The sequence below is a fragment of the Panthera uncia genome, chromosome A2 (genome assembly GCF_023721935.1).
Source record: "Panthera uncia isolate 11264 chromosome A2, Puncia_PCG_1.0, whole genome shotgun sequence".
NCBI classification, from domain to species: Eukaryota; Metazoa; Chordata; class Mammalia; order Carnivora; family Felidae; genus Panthera; species Panthera uncia.
The window spans coordinates 43,244,325-43,267,548 of record NC_064816.1 but is presented as its reverse complement, the minus strand read 5'-3'; the positions used below and the strand labels follow the sequence as shown (position 1 = coordinate 43,267,548).

General features: G+C 37.8%; 1 protein-coding gene across 1 annotated transcript in view; it reads right to left on the bottom strand.

Moving 5' to 3' along the window:
• Positions 1 to 23,224, bottom strand: part of CNTN4 (contactin 4) — an 895,772-nt gene that overhangs the window by 45,148 nt on the left and 827,400 nt on the right. The window contains exon 13 of the mRNA XM_049642718.1: positions 22,266 to 22,393. Coding sequence (XP_049498675.1) covers positions 22,266 to 22,393 — 128 coding nt within the window. The remainder of the gene's footprint in view (positions 1 to 22,265; positions 22,394 to 23,224) is intronic.

Below are 23,224 nucleotides of genomic sequence, written 5' to 3'. Positions count from 1 at the left end.
AGGAATTGGTTGCATCAGGTTCCGCTGGAAGTATAGGACATGGAACACTGGATGAATGTTGTTCAGAATAAATTAAGTCCCCAGATCCTCTCCTTCATTCCATTTAGCCAGGTGACTAACCTCCTTACCTCGGAAGTATACTGATATTTTTCTCTCTGAGGAGATAACAGAGAAAGGTCTCTGGGCCAGACGACACCAGATTCAACAGATGATTGCAGGGATTTTATAAATACTTATATAGGGAAAGCTGAGATTCCCAACCTACTTCCTCAATATGGCTCCTAGAACAAAGGCAATGACATATCTGTCCTCCAAGAAGATTAAATACTCTTTCTCGAGGAACTGTGATCAATCCAAAAAGAAACACCTAAAAATATTGATTTTGTGTATGTGTGTGTGTGTGTGGTGGGGGGGGGGAGATTCCCCAAGGAAATGGCTTAGTCATATTCAATGCATAGTTAATAAACTTCACCCACAGGTTCATAGCTTCAAGTTCCTTTTTAGTGCCTCCTTCTTCAATATTAGCCAACAATGAAGAATCACTGATCTGAGGACAGCTTCTAACATAAAAGATCAAGTCTAAAGCAAGTAAAGAAAATCTATCATTAATATTTTAAGATAAATAAGAGATATTGAATTAATGCATTGACAATACTACAGATAAGGAACATTCAGAGACTAAAAGAGAGTTCTTAGAAATTCGAGGCATGATAATTGAGAGGTAGAGATTAACTTGTGTAAGACTAATCACCCATAGGCTGGCCTCTGGAAAAAGAGGAGGCTTTATGCCCTGCCCCAGGGAAACTAGCTAGCTACGGCCCAGGGTTTAAGGCAATCAATTCTATTCAACCCTAACACTTGTCCCCCAGCCTCCCCATCATGCCAGGTAAAGGGGTAGTATCTCCCCAACTATAAACACTGACATGATGTTTCTGCCACTTGCTCACATGCTAGCAGCCACAGATTTGGTTTCTAGTTTGCAGATCATGTTAAGAGAGAGGCTGTGCTTCCATAATCCTGCAGCTTGAACCTCTATAGCCCAAGGTTCAACACCCACTTTTGTCATCTGACAGTTGCCTTTTAGATCTCTGTGGGTTGCTCCAGAATGCCTGGACAATGGGGCATCTTGTATTCCTACTGCTGCTTATTGTCTCCACGAATTTCTTCCTGGAAATGCTGCTTCAGCAGGTACACTGTATGTGCAGCCTGGTCATTTGCCTTTGCCTGCCTGGCAATGACTGAGATGAAAGTAACTGGAAAAGAAAACTAAGGAAAGTTCTATAATATAGAGCAAAAACACAAAGACATGAAACACAGGAAGGATAAAAGAGAAAATTATAGAACCACTCAATATAAAGAAGACAGGTAAATAAAAGTAAAGAAATAAAATTTCAACAAATACAACTCTGGATTTCCCAGAACAGAAGCACATGTTTCCAAATTAAATAGGCTTATTCAGTATCAATCAGAGAAGAGGAAATTGGATCAGACATAATGAATTAGACACAATTAGACATAATCACAATATTATGACATTTCAGAACAATGCTGATGAATAGTCTATACATGTCTAGAGAGAGAGACAGAGAAAAACAAAAACAAAAACAGGTCATATGCAAAGGAATAGAAATTAGAATTATTTCAGACTTTTAATAGCAATGCTGGACTTTGTAAAACAGTGGATCAATACGCTCAGAATTCAGAAGAAAAATTATTTCTAGCCAGAAATTCTATTCCCAGCCAAACTATCATCAAGTGTGAGAGTAAAAGAAAGAAACTTATAGAGAAGTACAGTGCTTTTCAGGAAACCACTGCAGGATATGCTTCAAAAAATGAATGAATAAATAAGACTTAGGTAATAAAGAATCCAAAATAAGAAAGATTTGAGAGGAATTCCCAAGAAAATGGTGAAGAATGATCTTAGATGGATATTATATAGTATGTGTTTAATCATATTTCTAAAAACTTCTGCATTTGTATCCAAAGTATGGGGTTTGAATTGGTAACATGTACATAGAAACTTAGTAAACAAACAGAAAGATAGTAGGGAAATAAAAAAGATGCACCAAAAAAGAAAGGAGAAGTAATCCTTACTTCATTGCTTACTTGGAAAAAGCACTGCATAGTCATAATTATGTAATTATGGACTAAAACTTAATCAGAATTGTGATTTGTTTATAATAAGAGGATGGGCGTGTGTGAGTTAAAAACTCATTTTCTATAATAAGTCAAAAGACAATCCCTAAAATTGAAGAATCAAGAAAGATAAACATATTATAAGTAATTTTTGTGTGTGTGTGTGGGCTGAGGAGGGGCAGGAAGCAAGAGAGTGAGAGAGAGAGAGTGAGAGAGAGCATGAGGGAGAGAATCTTAAGCAGGCTCCATGCTCAGTGCAGAGTCTGACATGGACTGTGAGACCATGACCTGAGCTGAAATCAAGAGGCAGATGCCTAACTGAATGAGCCACTCAGGCACCTGGAGAGATAAAGATTTTATATAAAGATAAGACAATCAATACAAAACCAAGAAAAAAAAGAAAAGCCCAACAAGTTGAAAGTGGTTGCCTCTGAGAAAGGGAAAAAAGGGAGTAAGTGCTTATGTTTCTCATGCTAAGTCCTTTAGAACTATTTCATTCTTAATTCCTTGTCTATATACATCTATGCAGGAAAGTTAAAACTGAGAAAACAAACTAAGGTCAGATAGACATTGGTACCCCAATTTCAAAGATGAAGAAACTGAGGCTCAGAAAATTAGCAGCACAGGGGAAGTTTTCACCTGGATCTATGGGTGTTCCTAACTATGACAGGATACCTAGGTGCCTCTAGAAGGCAAAAAGCCTATCATTTTGCAGAGTATCTCTATGTGACAGGCCATAAGCTTAGTGTTCTGCATAATGCCACCTCACTTAAGGCTCATAGCAACTCCTAAAAGCGGGCACTGTTCTCATTTTACAAAGGTAGAGTCAGACACTTAGAGAGGAAGTGAAGAAATCAGGATTTGAAGGGAGGTTTCAAAGTCCAAGCTAAGGAGCCCCCAGCATTGTGTATTTTAATCCTCTCCAATGTACTGAATGAGTTGGGGAGGGGCTACTGTCAACCTTTACTTACGATTCCTCAAGTTTTCACAATGTAAAACCTGTTTCTTTGGCCTGTTGTTATGAGTCTCAAAAAATTCAACTCTGATTCGTTTACTTTGGAGGATCTGTGCAGGTAAACTTGCAGCCTGACAGATTTCTTGTTCTGTCACCTAATGTTCATTTGGGAGAATGGCAGTTTTCTGCTTGACTCACTCTGTCTCCAGACCGAGATTTCAGTATGAAGCAGTGGCATTTTCCCTAAACTGCCAATGAAAAAGGACCTTAGAGCAGACAGAAAACTGTCTGAACTTGATTTAGATTATGCAAGATTTAGTCCCAAGAATTAACAGCTCTGCTCTCTTGGTAGGAGCTGTTACCTCAAATATGGATCTATGCATCCAATATGCGGTTCAGTAATAAGAGATGGTTAGTTTATAACCTGAAGGGCATTCCTCAGAGAACCCAGAGGGGAGTACACCACAGAAACGCCATCAACTCCAAATGACCCAGTTATTCAACACTAGCATGGTAGGACTTCGGGTGACCATGTGTTCTTGCTTCCCCAGTACAGTCCTGGTTTATGTGTTGTCCTGGCTTATCTATAGCATCCTGTTCACCCTAGTTTGGATGAAAAATTGTATGACAGCCTAGTGATACTTCATCATTTTTGTATGTTGGCACACAATCTATTGTATTCCCTGCTCCTCTCTTACGCCCACGAGAATATATTTGTTACCAAGTCAGTCCTGGGTAATGGAGATGGATAAGGGAGTATCTCACCTCCTTCGTATTCTCTCTTTCTAACAGAGTATCATCCAGAAAACAAGCATGCATTTTACTAACCTAATGTATTGTTCTGCATATTGTTTTAAAATAAAGGCAACTTCACTTCCTAGGTGCTTTAAATTAAACCAGGTTATTTGACAAATGACAGCACCCTTTCAGTCAGACATTATAGATAAGCCCAGGCAGAGCCAGGTGACACCTTTTGTGGGCTATTGATTAAAAGGAGCTGATATCCATCTTTCCAAGCACAGAATAATCCTCTGGCATTACAGAAATGATGGCAATCTTACAGAGAAGGTTAATCAGATACATGGGAAATCATATCTGCTCCTTGATAAAGTACAAGTCACTCAGAGATCAATCACAGACCCCAGCTGCCCAAATCACCCTCCCTCAGAAAACAGAATTCAAGGCAGGCAGATACTGGTTTGTCAAAACCTAGTACAAAACAAGACATTCTGCAGGTTTGAACAGTTTCGCCTGCTGAGAGCATTGATTTGTGGGTTTTATAATACATGCACAATGGTAAACAACATAAATATAAGAAGTAGATATAAAGTAATGATTTACCTCGTCGGAAAAGAGAGTGACTAATCTCTCAGACCTCAGTGCTGCTACAGCAACACTGCTGGAGTTTTGGTACATTTTTAGGGAACCGGAGTAGGATACAAAGTTAAGCATTTTCAGTCACTTCTCTTGGATAAATGGGCATGGAGGCAATGGGGAAGGGCAGGCAGTGAAAGGAAGAGAAGCATGATGATATTGAATATCATTTAAAGGTACCTACTCAATGCCAGGGGCATTTACAGAGAGAATGGTGCTTTACAGAGAAAATTCTAATCCTTGCAACACATGGGGCTTTCCATTTTATAGAGGAGGAAATCCAAACTCCTAAAAATTAATTTGCCCCAGATCACAGAGCTGCTCAGAAGGGCTAGAGTTGGTATACAAATCCAAGCTGTAGTACAGCAAAGCCCATACCCCTTTCACTGTGCCCCACTGAGAACCTCTATTTTTCCCTGTCCTGTTAACATTAATTTTCTCAGCTGTTACTCTAAAAATAAAAATTTGCTGAACTCCTTTGGAAGGCAACATGGTACAGCAGAAGGAGGCACAGGCTATTGGGTCTTATCTTGGATACATACTACTATAATAATAGTATGAATATAATATGGAAGACAAAAATACACTCATATACACATGTACACACACACATACACACACACAGAAACACACCCTAATTGTGGAGGCATATACATTATGAAAGCCCATTGGCCAAAAAACAAGAACAATAGAAAACATATAAATACATAAATAAATGAAGCTGATGTGCCTTACTTCCTACATAAAAATACTGAGGCTCAGAGAAATTGTGAATTTTGGTCAAGATCACCCAGGCTGAGAAGCCACATAGGCTAAGATGAAGGTTATCTCAGCACAGTTGGAGCAGTACCCTGGCACTAAGGCTTGTCTTGGTCAATGGAACTGGTGGGATTTCTATTATCCAGAGCCCAACACATGGCTTCTTCTCCTTGTGTCTCACAAAGATGGCAGATAATCAATTCAACCTAGTGACACAGTCAGCAATGCTTGCTACTGCTGTAGAGTCGCTTAGAGAATTTCACAGAAGACTTTCTAGAGGTTTCACACCTTGAATTATAAGTCCATACAATAGTGAGAACAATAACAGTACTTAACATTTATACTACACTTACCACATGGACAAATACTGTACCAAGTACTTTAAAGCACCATCTGATTTAATTTTCTAACTAACTAAGAGGGTAAGATAGAAACAGCGTGGCAAAAAGACTTTATTCCTGAAGCCAAATACGCAATGGCATAGATAAGATGTTTATCGAATATGGCAGTTTATAGAACATGGAGCTCTCAATTGGTGGGCTTTGAAGAGTAGCCAGAGAAAGAGAAGGAAATAAAAATTTGAACTCAGATATATACTAATTAATGTAAATACATTCTCTAGTTTAGTTTTCCCCAAAAGCCTATGTAATAGGTTCTGTTATACCCATATTACAAAAATTTACTTTGAACAGCTTTTAAGTGAATTTCGGATTTGAACCTGGTTTGTTTACCTGCAAAGCCCACAGTATTCCCCCTACAATGTATTAGTAGAGAAGGGAACAAATGGATTATATTGGATGTACCAGAAATCCTCTCTATTCAAATACTATGCTCTTAATATCTGACATGTTGTCACAGGAACTGAGAAGAAGGGTGCCAAGAGTCTATGAGGTTACAGAAGGAAAGACTTATGGTGGCACTGTTGCCTAACAATGTCTTTGGGAGTAGATGGAGGGCTGTTACCACAGTAGAATTGGGATCAGGAGAAGCCCCTAAGTGAGAATCATTAAGATGATGATCCTTAAGAATGTGTCAAGCTCTAGAAATTATGATTCCTGGATCACAGCTGGAAAATTCACTTTATTCCTTCCTTTTCTTTATCTTTCTTCTTTTTAGAGTGCAAAAAGATCACTACTTATTTTTTTCTTTTTATATTGAGATATAATTCACACAGCAAAAATTCACCCTTTTAAAATATCCAATTTAGTAGGTTTTGCATATTTATTATTTGTACAACCATCACCACTATCTAAGTTCATAATATTCCATGACCTCAAAAAGAAACCTGGTACTATTTATGAGTCAGTCCCAATTCTCTCTTCCATTCATCCCCTGACAACAGCTAATCTACTTGCCATTTCTATGAAGTTGCCTGTGGTAGACATTTCATATAAATGAAATCATACAATATGTAGCCTTTTGTGTCTGGCTTCCATTGAGCATCATGTTTTCAAGGTTCATTTATGTATCGTTGGGATTTATCAGTTTTTTACTTCTTTTTAAGGATGAATAATAGTCCATTGTATGGAAAGACCACATTTGGTTTATCCATTCATCAGCTAATGGTCATTTGGGTTGATTTCACTTTTGGCTGTTAACAGTAATACTGCTATGAACATTCATGTACAAGTTTTAAATGCTTTCTGATATATCTACATAGGGCTCAGTTTTAAAGTCAAACTTTTTAAGGGAAATACTGAAAATTGCCCTAAAAATCCCACAGGAAGTTACCACCTTAGAATCAATATGGTATCCAAATGTGCCAGTTTATCTCCAGCTCTTTCTTTGGCTATCAGCCACTTGAAGTGGCTGGCTTGTGTTTGGTAGCCATATTGTAAAATCAACATGTCATCAAACACTAGAATCCCATTCAGTGTGGCAAGATGATCATATTTTAAGAAGTACATGACGAATGTGGTGCACTGAGCCCAGTGTCCTTTCAGATCCTTATCTCATAAGTACTTATGGATCAACTGCTTGGTAAAACTGTCTACACCACTTAAATTGTAATTCTTCTCTTTCCTTCAGGGATCATACACTGAATTCATGTAAAATAAATGCTCATACAATTTAAATCTCCTGCACATGGAAGACATCATTTCATTTCCTTTGGGAGCCTGAGTTACAGTACCTTTGGAAAGATTTTGTTGTTGTTGTTGAGAAAAAAAAAAAAAAAAACCCTGGAATTTAGAGGACTTTCAGGCTTTATTCCAACTAAGTATTACTTTATGAAACCATAGAACTTTAAAACTGCAAGAGGTCTTAACTCTCTCTGTTCAAGGCTCTTCATTTTATAGGTAAGAAAACTGGAGTCTGGAATCATATTTAGTAGTGACACTGCTTAATGTCCCACAGTTGGCTGGTAACAGAGCTGGGACCAGAACCCAGGATGGCAGAAACTCAGCTCACTGTTTTTTCCACTGGACTGCAATCATTCCCATATTCACACAATTCAGAAAAAGTAGGTCATATCTTCTCAAGTTTTATATTATTCACAACCTTTATAACCCAGCATGGTGTTAGTGTTTTATTATTTCTCTCTCTCTCTCTCTCTCCCTCTCTTTGTGCTACAATCACCCCCAGGCGGGCAGGGAGTCCAAAATGTTAGTTAGCTAAGGGAAAGAGCTATTTTGTTTATAATTTATGGCTTTTCCTTTATACACAGAGCTTCTTCCAAACAGACTGGTATACTAATGCTTTCAGCTGAAGGATGGCACCCTGATTTTCTGCAGCTAAAACTTAGCACAAATTTTGTCAAACACACTAGTCAAATCAATTAGAAATATTCATGAAAATAAGAAAATGGGTTTCTGGGTGTTTCATGACCACTATTAGTACCATTAATCCACATTCTCCTTATTTCTGTGGCAGTTGACAGGAATCCCCAGTCAGCAGAGTCTTTTTAAAGACAGGACTAATTTGTTTCCTGGTGAGAGGTGACAACCTGCCTCAATTTGCTTCAGATTTCTCAAAGATAATGACTTGTGTTTTCTTGTCCCAATTAACCACTGGCTGCTCCTGAGAAGACTGTGTCCATTCAGATAACTGAGTTTCTATTCACCTTGATAATCTCATGGTACAGACGTGGGAGTAAAATGCAGATCCGAAAAAGAATCATGGGCAGAATTACACGCAGAAAGATTTGAAACATTCCCTTTTACAATCGTCTTCTCATATCCCCATCATATTCAACTTATATCTACTTAATAAGTTAATAGTTGAAAATAATCAAAAGAGTGGCCTTTTCCACAGAATGATGAGACCCACTTAATAGCGTTAAGTCAGAAGTTCAAAGAGGGCCTGGCAGTATCATGTGTGATCCAGAGATATAAGACAATAAGGAACAACGAGGTCTGGGGTCGGTTTTGAGAGTACATGCCTCCCCACTCTAAGGGCACCCTGATTCACAGACAGACAAAATAAAACTGTGGTTTCAAGTCAAATTAGCCAACACTTTGTAACCTGTGGCTATAGCTGACATTTGAATACTGCTGATCCTTCCTACCACCCTTCTCTCCTGACCACCCCCCATCTCATCCAATGGTGAGTCTGGGGGTGGGGGAAGAATTCCTGGCTCTGTGCCATTCTTTCTCCTGGAAGTGTGAAATAAACACATATGGTGGGTTGATTCTCCCATTCTATACGTTTCGTAGTGGTGCAAGTCTATCAAACCTGGAATTCAGCATTAGGGAGCCTGCCATTGCTATGTATCTAGCCACATTCCCTTCCATCAGCTCTATCATGATAAAGCTGACATTCAGCTGCCATCTGCCTCAGCACCTTGACTTACCTCTCAGTGGCTTTCAACCTCAGTCAATAGATAAAAGTATTATTTATTGAACTCCCTCAAATTCCAACATATAATAGAAAAAAGATTCCTTTACTGGACTCTGTTTTAGGAATACACTATCCATAATTAGCATAATAATGTTTTCAACCCATATTGCATTGCTGATTATGAATAAATTCAGACTGGGAGAAAAAAATTCAGAGAGATTCTGCAATAAGAACATTAAGTCAACATGATAGAATTAAACCTCGGGGCATGCTTTGCTCAGGGGTAGAAAGACACATAGGGCAGAAATAAGTTTTTAAAACTACAAAATTGCAGAGTGAGAACATTTCAGAGTTGGGAGGTTCATATGGGTCAGTGTTTACAAAGTCATCCAAGTAGGCTGCCGGTACGTTAACATTACTTGAAAATGCCCCTTACAGGCCACTCAGACCACATGCTTCCACCTGATGGCTGCATACGTTCTGCACTGTCTCCCTAGGGCACATGTCCAGTCTGGTAGTGATCATTATCAATAATGGAAAAATCACGAGTTTCATCTTTTGCATGGTGTAAGTATTTGAACTTTTTCCTTTTTATTGAACACACAAAAAAATATCATTTGCTCTAATGCTTACCACCCATCGATTCTGGTACTGCCTTTTGACGTCACATAGAGTGTGCTAGCTCTTCAAATGTTTGAAAACACTGACCATTCCTCTCATCCACCCTCCACAGGTCTTCTTCTTTGGCCTCACCACTCCCAGTTCCTTTAGCTGTACCTCCTACCATCACCCCAGCTGTCCTCCTCTAGGCTGATTTCAAATTTTTATTGTCAGTCTAGAAATAAAAACATAGTCCTTTCCCAGTATTTTCATCAGTGTTACTGTAGTTTTTCCCCCTCTCTTATTTTGGATACTCTATTAATTATAGATCTAATTTGCCTCAAAACAATGTAGAATATTGCCGACTCAGCAATGATCTTACAGTCAACTAAAACTTTAAACACACAGCATAACCTAAAACTTCTCTTTCTCTTCCTGATTTTGGGAGCCAAGTATAAATCTTTACATTTGCCACTATTAAATTAGGCTTGTTACATTTGGTTCATATGATTATCTTATATGGTAATTTCGAATACTGATTCTGTCATTTTATCTATTCTCTAATAATTCATGTGATCAGGATATGATTGGTAACATCATGTGTCACTGATAAGAAATTTCAGTAGGAGGGGGCTCCTGGGTGGCTCAATCAGTCAAGTGTCTGACTTTGGCTCAGGTCATGATCTCCCGGTTCACGAGTTTAAGCCCCACATCAGGCTCTGTGCTGACAGCTCAGAGACTGGAGCCTGCTTCAGATTCTGTGTCTCTCTCTTGCTTTCCGCCTCTCCCCTGTGTGTATAGTAGGATCTTTTTCCTCCCAAAAGTTTTATTTATTTTGAGAGAGAGAAAGAGATAGAGTAAGTGGGGAGGAGCAGAGAGAGAGAGAGAGAAAGAGAGAGAGAGAATTCCAAACAGGCTCTGAGGCGTCTGTACAGAGCCCTACACAGGGTTCAATTCCATGAACTGTGAGATCATAACCTGAGCCAAAATCAAGAGTCTGACACTCAACCCACTGAGCCAACCTGGTACCCATAGCAGGACCTTTTTGTATGAGTATATCTGTTAACAGATTTGCAGACAGATAGATACACAATTGGCCCTTGAACGAGTGAACTGCATGGGTCCATTTACAGATTTTTTTGACACAGTACAATCCAGTAAATGTATTTCCTCTTATTATTTTTTAATAGCATTTTCCTTTTTCTAGATTACTTTATTGTAAGAATACATTATATAATACCTACAACATACAAAATATGTATTAAATGACTGTTTATGTCATTGGTAAGGCTTTCTGTCAAGAGTAGGGTATTAGTAAAAAAAAAAAAAAAAAAAAACACAAACCAGTAAGCTATTAGTAGTTAAGTTTTGGGGGAGTCAAACTTATATTTGGATTTTTGACTGCACAGAAGTTGGTAGCCCTAATCCTTGCATTGTTCAAGGGTCAAATATAGATTTAAACACACACACACACACACACACACACACACACACCCCTAGATGTAATTCTGTAAAAGAATGTAAAAAAATATTTAATTGGATCTCTCGGAATGAGATTAACTTTTTTCTAATATTTCTACAAATAACATGGATTATCACATACTTAAAAAAGTATTTAAAACATCCTATGCTGTGATAACTACTTTTCTTTCTAAATCCTCTTAGAAGATGTAAAATTTCCCATGAAGTTAGGGTCAAGATCATATATGTATAGTTAATGGAATGTGTTTTCTTTCCATTAAAAAGAAAATCAAAATATTTGCCTCTCTATTGCCCACAGTTCCTGAAATATGGCCAAGATTGTTTCAGGGGCCTCCTTTCTGGACATATTCTCATTTCATCTTTTCACTGGTTTTTCCCTAAACATGCTGGGAACTTTTATGCCTTTGGCTACTAGATAAAATTTTTTTGCCTGATATTACCTTTATATTTCATAACTGGTGAGCTCTTATTCATTTCTTAGTTCCCAGTTCAATTATCACTTTTATCCCCTCAGTGAATCCCCTCTTCATTCCTTCCTTTCTGTTCCTTCTATACTTTCAACAAAGCTCTATCTCTTTGCCTATCAGTATCTACTCTTAGACTGTGAGCTCTTAGGTTTGTAGCCAGGCATTCCCCGGAGAACTTACTAAAAATGGAAATTCCTGGGTTGCACCTTTGGAGATTTTTGTTCATCAGAGCAGGGGAGAGTTCAAGAATGTGCATTTATTTAAAAAAAACCAATAGGCAATTCTGATGCTTGTGGCCTGTTGCCCGTGGTGTCACAGAGGGAGGGTGACAAGTATGTGATTTGTAGCTTCTCATTGTTCTCTCATATTTGGACTGTATCAGATTGTCTTCTCATCAACTATACTGGTCTGTATAATTTAATTTTTCTTTGTCTTACCCATTAAGAAGCACTAGTGCCAACAGCATTGTGACCAGCTATTTTATTTGTGTTGTAGACAAAGCCAACAGAGACATATATGTCACAAGACATGTGGGTAAGCCTTATGAAAATAGATACGAAAGAGAAGGCACTTCTGATTAGACCCTGTCGATCTTACTCTTCTTGGAAAAATTGAAGCTTGACTTACATTTATAAGCAGTTCTACTTCTGAAGAGACAGAAGGGCGGAGTTAATATGGCAATAGGTGACATGTTTTCTAGTATGGGCAGCTTTCAAAGTGGATATTGTTAATCCTCATTTAATAACATGTCTTGCACTTTTGCACAGTGATTATCGAACTGCTAGAAGACCATGTAAAAAGCCACTGTTGCTCTAAGTGTTCTGCTTACATTTCTTCTTCCACAGCTAGTAACCTACTTCCGGCTCTTCAAATGGCTGCATAGAAGAGACAACCATTTTAACCTTTTAGAAGTGAATCTTGCTAGAGTAAATCAGAGAGAAATGATGGAAATGTTAATTAACTTGCCTTCATCCTGGTCAGATTCTGTATTTAACCTAAAAGCCTACAGTCTTTTGGGAGGTTTTCTTAGATTTGATTGCCTATGACAGCCAGAGAAATTCAATTATGGTTTGGTGGCGCTACTCCTTTGGGACAGCAAAACCCCCTCCTGCCTCTGGTACAGAAAACAAATGCCAAGAAACGAAGGTGAGAATCACTCATGAATTTTTCTGACACATCTCTTTTCTGGTTCAGGGTTTGTAATAGACCAAACTTTCCTTTTTGGAATTGGGACCAAATGCTGGCTTCCCCCATGGGACCATCTCTAAAATAAAAGGAGATGGATGATTTAACACACACACATACACACACACACACCCCTCTGCTTCTGGGACAGCTTGTCCATATAAAACCAACCAGTCTTCATGACAAACCACAGGAAGTTCTGATATTTAGGAACAGAAGATAAAAGTGCTTGATTTTACTTTCCTTTTAATTTACTACACAATTAGCCATTTAAAATCCATTTCAGCTTTGGAAATTATAAAAAAGAAAACATACCACAGCTGAAAACAAACCACATTGATCTTTAAACATTTTATGAACTGAAAAGCTCAACATAAACCATTTCTTTCCTTCAGCGGGAAACAGCTCTATGGCAAGATATAAGATGACAGATGTAACCTAAAAAGATATGCACAAGAAAGAGACGGACTTTTATTTATGTATTTGAAAAATATATAACTTTAATAATGCTGGGGATGGGTTCAGTAGTGGTAGCAGAGGTAGGCCAGAGATCTATGCTTTTTAATATCAACTTCCTCTCGAGTAAGAATTTTATCACATTAATAGCTAAATCATACTGATTGTAAAAGAGCTGAAATGAGGCAATTAGTACGGCCTATGACAGCCATGAAGAATGAAACATGTGAGGTTTTCAGTGCAAGCCAGATGGATATCTTCAATATTCTTCTTATTATCTGCTTGTGGTAATAAGTTCAATTAAACTGAATCAGAACAACACAAGTCTCTTTGAATTGCCGGAAAAGAAATTAATTATGTGCTTCACATTTAATGAAGCCAAAGAGTCATATTCTGTTTGCCTTTATTGTTTGTTTGTTTTATTTATTTTGATTGCTGAGTATTCATTAGGAACTAAACCATTTATTTCATTCTACAGTAGAGATTTTTCTTTAAAAGACAATTTTGGATTAAAAAGGTTAAATATCATTAGCAATAAGGTTTTTATCTATTCTGTAATATCAGGAGGAGAGATAGAAAGTTGGATCCACTATCTGAATGATTTTGACTGTGATATCTTACCATGCACAAGAATTCTGACCTGGCGTTTCCTTTTAATTTGAGATATTATACATAGATGACTAACAAAAACAAATCAGCAGTACTCATATTCCCATTTCTAGAATCAGCAGTCTCTAACATTTTTTACAGCCTTTTCCCCTCTGGATATACATGAAAATTTTACCCAAGTAAAATATTGCCAATATAGCTTAAGTCCTTTCATATATCCTCTCTCCAGATCCCTTCTCTCACAAATACCATGAGTTAATTTTTATCCTGAACATGTATTTTTATGTTTAAATATTATATGGTATGATTTCCTGTTACTAATTTTATATTAAATCATATTACATGCATTATATGAAATAATACCACATGTATTATTCTTTAATTTGTTTGTGTATTTTTCCCTTGTCATTACAAACAATGTGATGAACATCTTTGCAAGTGTACCTCAGAACATGTATAATTTCCTCTAGAGCAGATACCCAGAAATGGAATTCCCAAGCCACGGAGATTGCACTTTTTTTTTTTTTTTAAGGTTTATTTATTTATTTTTGAGACAGAGCATAAACAGGGGAGGGGCAGAGAGAGAAGGAGACACAGAATCTGAAACAGGCTGCAGGCTCTGGGCGGTCAGCACAGAGCCCAACGCGGGGCTCGAACTCACGGACCGTGAGATCATGACCTGAGCTGAAGTCGGATGCTTAACCAACCAAGCCACCCAGGCGCCCCGAGATTGCACTTTTCAATGTTATCTTCTCTCTACCGTGTCTCTTCTAGTTTACATTCCTACTTATAGTGAGTGTATGAGTACTGTCCACACTCTCATGAACAAAAGGTTTTCTTGATGTTTATCTTTTGCCAATTTCATATGTAAAAAATCCTATCACACTTGTGCTTACATTTGCGTTTTTCTTATTAGCAATCTAGTAAGATTGAAATTTTATTCAAAATCTTGGCCTGCAGTGTGTCTTTTATATCAAAAGCAAGAATGTGAAGCCTGCCTAGGCATAGATGCCTTCCTATGAAAGGGCAGAGTTGGCATGGGGAACACAAGAGTTACGGGATTACTTCCTAGGATGAAGAAGACCAAAGATAAAGAAATGATGGCAGGATGCAGTTGGAGTAGACTGTCACAGTATGCAATCTTAATAAAATTAAATCTTAGCATTATAAAACGTGAGAAGATCTTTTACAGAAAGTATTGGGCAAAAGGGGAATCATTCTATCCATGATTAATATTGCTAAAGGCACACTATTTGCTACGTCCACGTGGCCCTCATTAGGGCTCACAGGAACGTCAGGGGAAATATTACACTGTTTCATCAAGGTCTTGGCTTCATGTCTTGGTATAAAGAGTTCCAGGTTATGTCATGCTCTGTGAACACAGGAGGAACAAGAGGCACACTTATCTAACTTTTCTTTAGGATTCTCCTATCTTACTTAACTGTTGCCAACTCCACTGTGGCAGGTCTCCATATCTAACAGGATCTAGTATTGAAATACTCTGGCCATTGTCCTTCCACCAGGGGACCTAACATAATTAGCATTTAGCACTTCTAACAACAAACTTTTCCTACTCTGGGTGCCTTGGATCAAAATTCGTGTTAATCCTATTAGAAAGACCCTTAATTATTGCCTAGAAATAATTGGTTCCAGTGGAAGACACTTAATTAGGTTGAAATGTATTCTGTTATAAGGGCCCAATGTTAAAAGCTTTTGTTGTGGGTTAGCAGCCAAATGTCATTGCTGGTTACTGATTTCTGATTGATCCCCAGTCAAATATGGATAAAGCCTTGAATAATTTTACATAGAAGATGTGGGCTGTTTCAAACTCATTTCCAAAAAAGGTTCCAAGTGAAAAGACTCTACATTATTGTGTCAGTCATGGTATGCATGGATAGGTTGATATTTCTCAATGTCATACAGTTAAAAACAGATGTATTTTACATGGAATATTGTAGAAATGTTGTAGAAACTCATTGGTGTTGGTAAGAATTTCCTTTCTGTTATATGTATGTGTTTGATAACATCTTTTCTTCTAAATGTAAATAAATTCTTGACGGGTTGGACATTGAGCATTCTGGGAATGAAAGCATCAACTAAATGTTCATTAAGCCACAGGAGCGTCTTCCCTTTGCAGGAATGGAAAATGAGAATTTTCTTGTTACAAGTATTTGAGGTCTTTTTTTTTTTTTAATTTTCTAACATTTATTTCTTTTTGTGAGATAGAGACAGAGCACCAGCCGGGGAGGGGAAGAAAGAGAGGGAGACAGAATCTGAAGCAGGCTTCAGGCTCTAAGCTGTCAGTACAGAGCCCAACCCGGGGCTCGAACCCACAAAGTACGAGATCATGACCTGAGGTAAAACCCGATGCTTACATCCCAGGTGCGCCCAAGTATTTGAGGTCTTAGTTAAATTCTACTGAGAATCTTTTTTCTATCAAAGATAGTTAAAGTTCAATTTTTTTTTTTATTATGAAAGTAATTCTGTGCACTGACTAGAAAAAAAAGTAATCTGGAAAACAAAAATAAGTGTTTTTATTTATTTTTAATTTTTAAAAATTACTTTATTTCTTGATCTATTAAGAAATATTTTAAAATTCAGATGAAAACAGGGTAAAACGTGTATAGAGGGCACCTTAAAAAGAAAAAAACAAATTATTAGTAAAAGAACAACCTGCAGCCAGAGACATGGGTAAACTAAATGTGAAACAGTTCAAATGATTTAGGCTGGTGACAGTGAAAAGTTCAGGAAGAGATAAGTATCTTGATAAACCCCAGTTGACACATTTTGTGCTTTAGGACTCTCCCTGGCCTAATTGTCTGGTTCCATCAGTGTGAGGCCTTCTCATTCCTTGAGAATCAGATCGAATACATTGTTCTAGTGTCTTCCAAGGGTTTTTTTCTCCTCTCTCTCAATCAATGATCCAATTGCCTCTCTGGATTTTTAACTTATATCCAAGTACTAGGTCAACCCTTTTGATACTGGGGTAAGGTTAAGGTCTTGTGAAAGAACTAACCCCACCAATTTTAGCTTGTAATCAGACTCAAGGGGATGTCAAAATTCCCAGTACTGCATAACCTGGCAAGGCTATACCTCAGACCAAGTATTGAAGATCTGTCTAGGGAAATAAAAAACTCATAAAAGAAAGGATCAGTAAGTTTTTTTTTTTTTTTTCTGGAAAGGGCCAAATAACAAATATTTTAGGTTTTGCTGGCTAAGAGGCAAAATTGAGAAAATTATGTAGGCAGTTATATATTATATGGTTTTCGTCATGATGGTTCAATTCTGCAGTTGTGTAAAAATAACCACAGTCAATATGTAAACAAATGACATGGCTGTCTTCCACTGAAACCTTATTTACAGACTCTGAAATATGAATTTCATAACATTTTCACATGTCTGAAATTGTTATTATTCTTTTGAATTTTTTTCATCCAGTGAAACACATAGAAACCATTCTTAGCTCCTGGGCTGTACAAAAACAGATAGTTGGCTTTGGCCCATGGGCCATCATTTGCCAACCCCTGAAAATATAGCATATATATCAAGATCAAGTAGGGTGCTTATTAAAAATGTTTTTTTCTTTATCCCTAAAGACTTAGATTTATTAGGTTAGGGCACTGGAAATCTATATTTCTGCTAAGCATTCTAATGAACTTTCACTTGCGATGCGGCATATGCAAAGTTCTTTGATGTAGGACAGAGCTTCTCAAAGTATAGTCTGGAATCACCAGCCGTAGACTTACTCAAGGTCATTTTGGTTGTGGTTCAGCAAGATAACTATGATAATAACATCCACAGCTTAGAGCCTTGCACTTCATTTTCATGCCTGGAGGTTGTCAATAGGAGCTAGGGTTGCTATAACCATAGTTATCTTGCTGAACTACATTGAAGACAAATACGCTAAGTTGCCCTTCTTTAGGAGTGCTACTTAAAAATATCTCTCATATGAAACCTGTACAGCAAAGACACTGTATCATGCGAAACGGCATGCCTTTTACTCTGCTACAGAGATAAAAATGAATTAGTAAGTACAATATTGCATGCAAATGCAGCCTGCCCTCTGTATAGTTTTTAATGATGTCGACAATTGCTAAAGCTCATCTTGGTTGAAAGGTCAAATATTATGCTTTCTGGTAGGATTCAGGGGTCTGACATGAGAACTGTTCTTGTTTAAAATTAAACAGCAAACCAAATCCCAAATATACTATAACTAGCTTAAAAAATAATATCAGTAAAATTTAGAAATTCAGATGATGGGATGATAATCAAGAGCCCCCTGGGCACCTGTCAGAATTCTGCAGTTTGGAAGCCTGCTCATGCATAATCTGAATATTTATCCATTTTATGGTTGCCAGCCAGAGATTTATTTTAAACCTCCTGTACCTGCTGTAGTGGATTTATCCCTTCCTTCTCCCCCACCCGCTTACTTACTGACCCTGTGTTTGACACTATCTCCGGCCTCCCTTGAAAACACAGTGGTGGGGGTGAGGAGAAAGAGAATTGGATTTTAAAAGCATTGTTAATGACAGAATTATTATAAAAAGGTTAGGGAAGATGTGTTCTGATGTCTGACCTTCACGGTGTTTTAATCCTACGTATGAGGAGATCAAAACGAATACAAGCACATTTTAAGGTTAGAGAACACCTTCTCTGATAAATTAGTCCCTTTGTAGACCTCAAAATTGAATTAAAATACAGCGCTCAGTCATATTTCAGGCTAAACTGTTACATTTACATTAAAGGTACAGGGCTGAAGCATTATGATGTGCGATTCAGTACTTGGCACAGTTCACATGGAGTTCAGAATGGTTTTCTCTGCCTTTATCGTGCTTTATGGGGCAGATTTCTAAATTGCATTTCTCGGTTTATGTTAATGTCCTTCACAGCGACCTGGTGGTCTGGATGCCCCTATGCACACACATGTACTTCCCATTAATGTTAATGGGAGTCAGAACCAAGCAACGGGAGATAAATGTTCTCTCAAATACCTTCTGACCTTACCTAAAGTAACAGGATTGCTAACTTCTGTGAACATATGGACCAGATAAAACTCATATTTCTTTTTTTCCCCCTTCTCACCTATAAGAATAATAAAAGAAGCAGAGAACCTCTGCAGAAAAACCGACTGCAATGGAGCACCACCAGCCAAGCCCAGAAAGAGCGTGGCTTTTAAACAAATGAACTCCCCCTGGCAGGGAGCCAATGACCCCAGGGCTCATACCTACAGATCTTGGCCTTCCACTTTCACAGGCTACCAGGCTCTTCCTGCCACAGTCTTTTTCGTTCCCCCCTATATCAGGACATTTTAGTTCTTAAGTGTTCCATGTGCCTCAGCAAAACAGGTATTGATCCTGTCGTATGTCCCTCTAAATCCTTTCCATAAGTCCGCTAAAACTATCCTGTAAAATGCCAATGTACCATCTTTCCCAATCTTCATATCCCATCTTTATGATTTTGTGTATTGCCTCATAAAAATAACACATACTTAACATTTTTCTTTATACTGGCTCACTTCTTTACTTAAATACATTTTATTTTTTTTTAAGTTTTTATTTATTTTGAGATAGAGAGAGAGAGCAGGAGCAGGGGAGGGGCAGAGAGAGGAAGAGAGAGAGAATTCCAAGCAGGCTCTGCATTGTCAGCACAGAGCCCTATGCAGGGTTCGAACTCATGTACCGTGAGATCATGATCTGAGCCAAAATCAAGAGTCAGATGCTTAACCGACTGTGCCACCCAGGCATCCCTTTACTTAAACATATTTTAAAAGGAGGTTTGTTTTTTTTTTAATCATTGCCATGAACGGAAAACTAGTATTTTCCTAATACACATTGTAAGAAACAAATTATTGAAAAAAACTAAAAAACAAAAAACAGTGAAAGTATGAAGTCTAAAACTGTCTCTTAAACTATACTTGGGGAATCACCATTTGCATTTAAGGAGAAGTCTAGAAATAAAGTATTTAATCTCTTTAAAAAGGTGGATGTTCCTACCTCAGCAACATTTATATCCACCCCAAACATGGGGTGGATATGGCATATTTCATAACTGGTTTATTGGGAAGTTTTGTGCTGTGATTTGGCACAAGACAAGCATCAGAGAACCATCTGGATGGATGGGGATGGAGTGTCCTGGGACTGGTTGTATGGCTGGAATATGAACTCTAATGGGAAATACAGGACACTCCTTTCTGTCCACCATCTTGAAAGCCAAGGAAATCAAGGCTTATCAAACACAGGACATAACTTGTAACCACATATAAAAACATCCAAAAACAGCAATATAGAACAGCAAAAAGTGGTTTCTAGCCTTAGGTGTTTATAATCTTTCACATTCTCGGGGATGTTTTTGATGGCAGGTTCAGCAGTTCTCTTTGCTAATTACTCTAATGGGCTGGTGGTGGCAACTTCAAACATGTTCATTTCAACAAGATTCAGAATGTATGTGCAGCCATTTTATTCAAATATAAGCTACAACAACAAAACAACCACTAATATTTCCTGAGTGCCAAACATTATGTTAAGCACTTAACATGGATTATCACAGTCATCAAAACAACTCTAAGAAGTCGGCACTGCTATTATCCCAACACAGGTTAATTATGTAGTCCAAGGTCACAGAGCTAGTAAGTGAGAAAAATGAGATTCAAAGCCAGGTCTCTCTGCCTGTAAGCCCAGTCTCTTAATCACTACCTAAGACTACTGCCTAGTACTCTCTTGTATCTCTATAACTAGCAAATAATCTATAATTAGGTCCCAGCTCTGCCATTAACCAGCTCTGAAACCTTGGGATTCCTCTTGGTCCTAGCTGATCACTGTTTCCTTCTGCAGCTGAGAAAGCCATAAATTAGCAAAGACCTCTAGCTGGAATTTTGATTTACAAATATTATCTAACCTCTTTTTCTCTTTGCCCTGTGAAACCAAGTGCACACATAGTCTATGCCCATGCCATTGCTCTGAGTGATTAATTTACAGACTGAAATAGTGGAGTTAATCTAAATACAGATTTACTTCTGACTCTTGGTCTTCCAGTTTTTCTGTGTACTAGATAAGTATGTTTTGAATAAAAAGCCTTCTCTAAATGGTAGTATCTTTCCAATTTCCAATGACCCCAAAATAGGCAATTAGATAGTTGTTATCTTTCTTCTTCTTTTTTTTTAATGTTTATTTATTTTTCAGACAGAGAGACACAGAGCATGAATGGGGGAGGGTCAGAGAGAGGGAGACACAGAATCCGAAACAGGCTCCAGGCTCTGAGCTGTCAGCACAGAGCCCGACGCGGGGCTCGAACTCACGGACCGAGAGATCCTGACCTGAGCTGAAGTCGGCCGCTCAACCGACTGAGCCACCCAGTCGCCCCTTATCTTTCTTCTTTAAATTACAATTGAGATAGATAGAGAGATATTTTTATTTTTCTTAGGCTATCTTACTTCACAGAAGGAGCAACAAAGAGGAAGAAGGAAATAATATGATGTGACCCATCTATATCTATTATACAAAAATATCTATTTTATAAAAATATATTATAGAAAAAGAAAACAGAATTAAAAATATTTCCTAGTACAGGAGTCCTGGATTAACACTCCTCTTCCACTACTGGTGACCTTGAGAAAGTCACCAACCTGAGCCTTATCTTCCCCAGTCAGATCATCCATTGCCGAGATCCTTTCAACTCAAAAATTCTATGACTCTATAAGCCATGAAATAATAGAAATGCAAATAAAATGTAAATTAAAATCTCATACTTTGCAATTTAGTACTTTCAGCCCATCCCATCAATCGGGTGATAGAATAGACTCATATCATGTACTGTGCTAAGGGCATAAAGGAATTTGTGTCATATACTACAAAGCACCCAGACTAAGGTTATGTGGAAAATTTTATTTCCTCAAAACCGAGAGGGTTGGCAGGGTGACTAAAAAAGCACAGAGGTGATCAAAACCCTTTATTGGTATAATAATCCATATCCATATCTCTGAATAACCAGAGTAGCTCTTTTAAAAATAGCCAATGTCATTGTTTAAACAATGTTGGCTAAAAATAGTATTTGAGTCATGGGTTTTTAATTTGTTAGCACAGTGTTCCTAGACATGAATTTCAAATCTACAGAGACTTGAAAGAAATTTAATTAAAGGATTGAAGATAACATTAGTTACAATAGTATAATGGATACAATGGCTGTAATTCTCAAAATTGTATTGGATGATGCTGAAATAAGATAGCCTTTCAATCATATTCATTACCAACAGTTCTCTAAGAATCATTAATCATATCATGTTTGGCATGATGTATTAATTTAGCAACACAGTAATATCTGTACATGTTAAAATGAATGATGCCACTTCTATAGATAGCAATATTAGAATCTGGCTCCCTAGACCACTCAGCCATCCTGACACCCGAGATGGCAATACTAGAAATGAAAACATGTATATCAGTGTATGTGTTCTCTGGGTTAGTCATTACCTTTTACTACCAAGTTTCCAGTACTGCTAGCAGTTCCAAAATGGTTAGTGGCTACACAGGTATAACTTCCAGCATCTGACTTAGTCACATTGACAATTCTGAGGCTTCCATCTTCAGAAATGGTAATTCTGAAATTAAAACAAACCAAAAATGGTAAGTTTAACTCATATGACTAACTGAAAATTATTTCCGTCATCTTTCAAACTCTAACTCATGGCTATATCACTTGATAGCCTCATCTTTATTTAGGGTATTTATCTATAGACACATAAATATAATTAGGATATATGACTTATTTAGCACTTTTAACACTTATCTTGGTAAAACGATCCCAACATTCTGTTGGAATAAATTAGAAACATTAGATAGGTTGTAACCATTCTCTGTCTTCGGCATCTCTAACCACATTATGCATAGGGAAGGCTTATTATAGATCACCATTAGTCTTTATTTATTTATTTTTTTAAGTTTTGAGACATAGAGACAGTGTGAGTTGGGAAAGGGCAGAGAGAAAGGGAGACAGAGAATCCCAAGCAGGCTCCATGCTGTTAGCACAGAGCCCGATGCGGGGCTTCAACCTACAAAACCATAAGATCATGACTTGAGCTGAAATCAAGAGTCGGACGCTTAACCAACTGAGCCACCCAGGCACCCTTCATGTTAGTCTTTAAACAGCTGAGGTATAAGAAAAAAAAAATCTCTTGATTGGCCATTTCATTTTCACTGAAAATGTTTTCTTCTAAGGGTGCCTGGGTGGCTCAATTGGTTAAGCGTCAGACTCTTGATTTCCGCTCAGGTCATGATCTTGTGGTTTGTGAGATTGAGCCCCACATCAGGCTCTGCACTAGCCTAGAGTCTACTTGGGATTTTCTCCCTCTCTCTCTCTCTCTCTCTCTCTCTCTCTCTCCCTCCCTCTCCCTCTCCCTCTCCCTCTCCCTCTCCCTCTCCCTCTCCCTCTC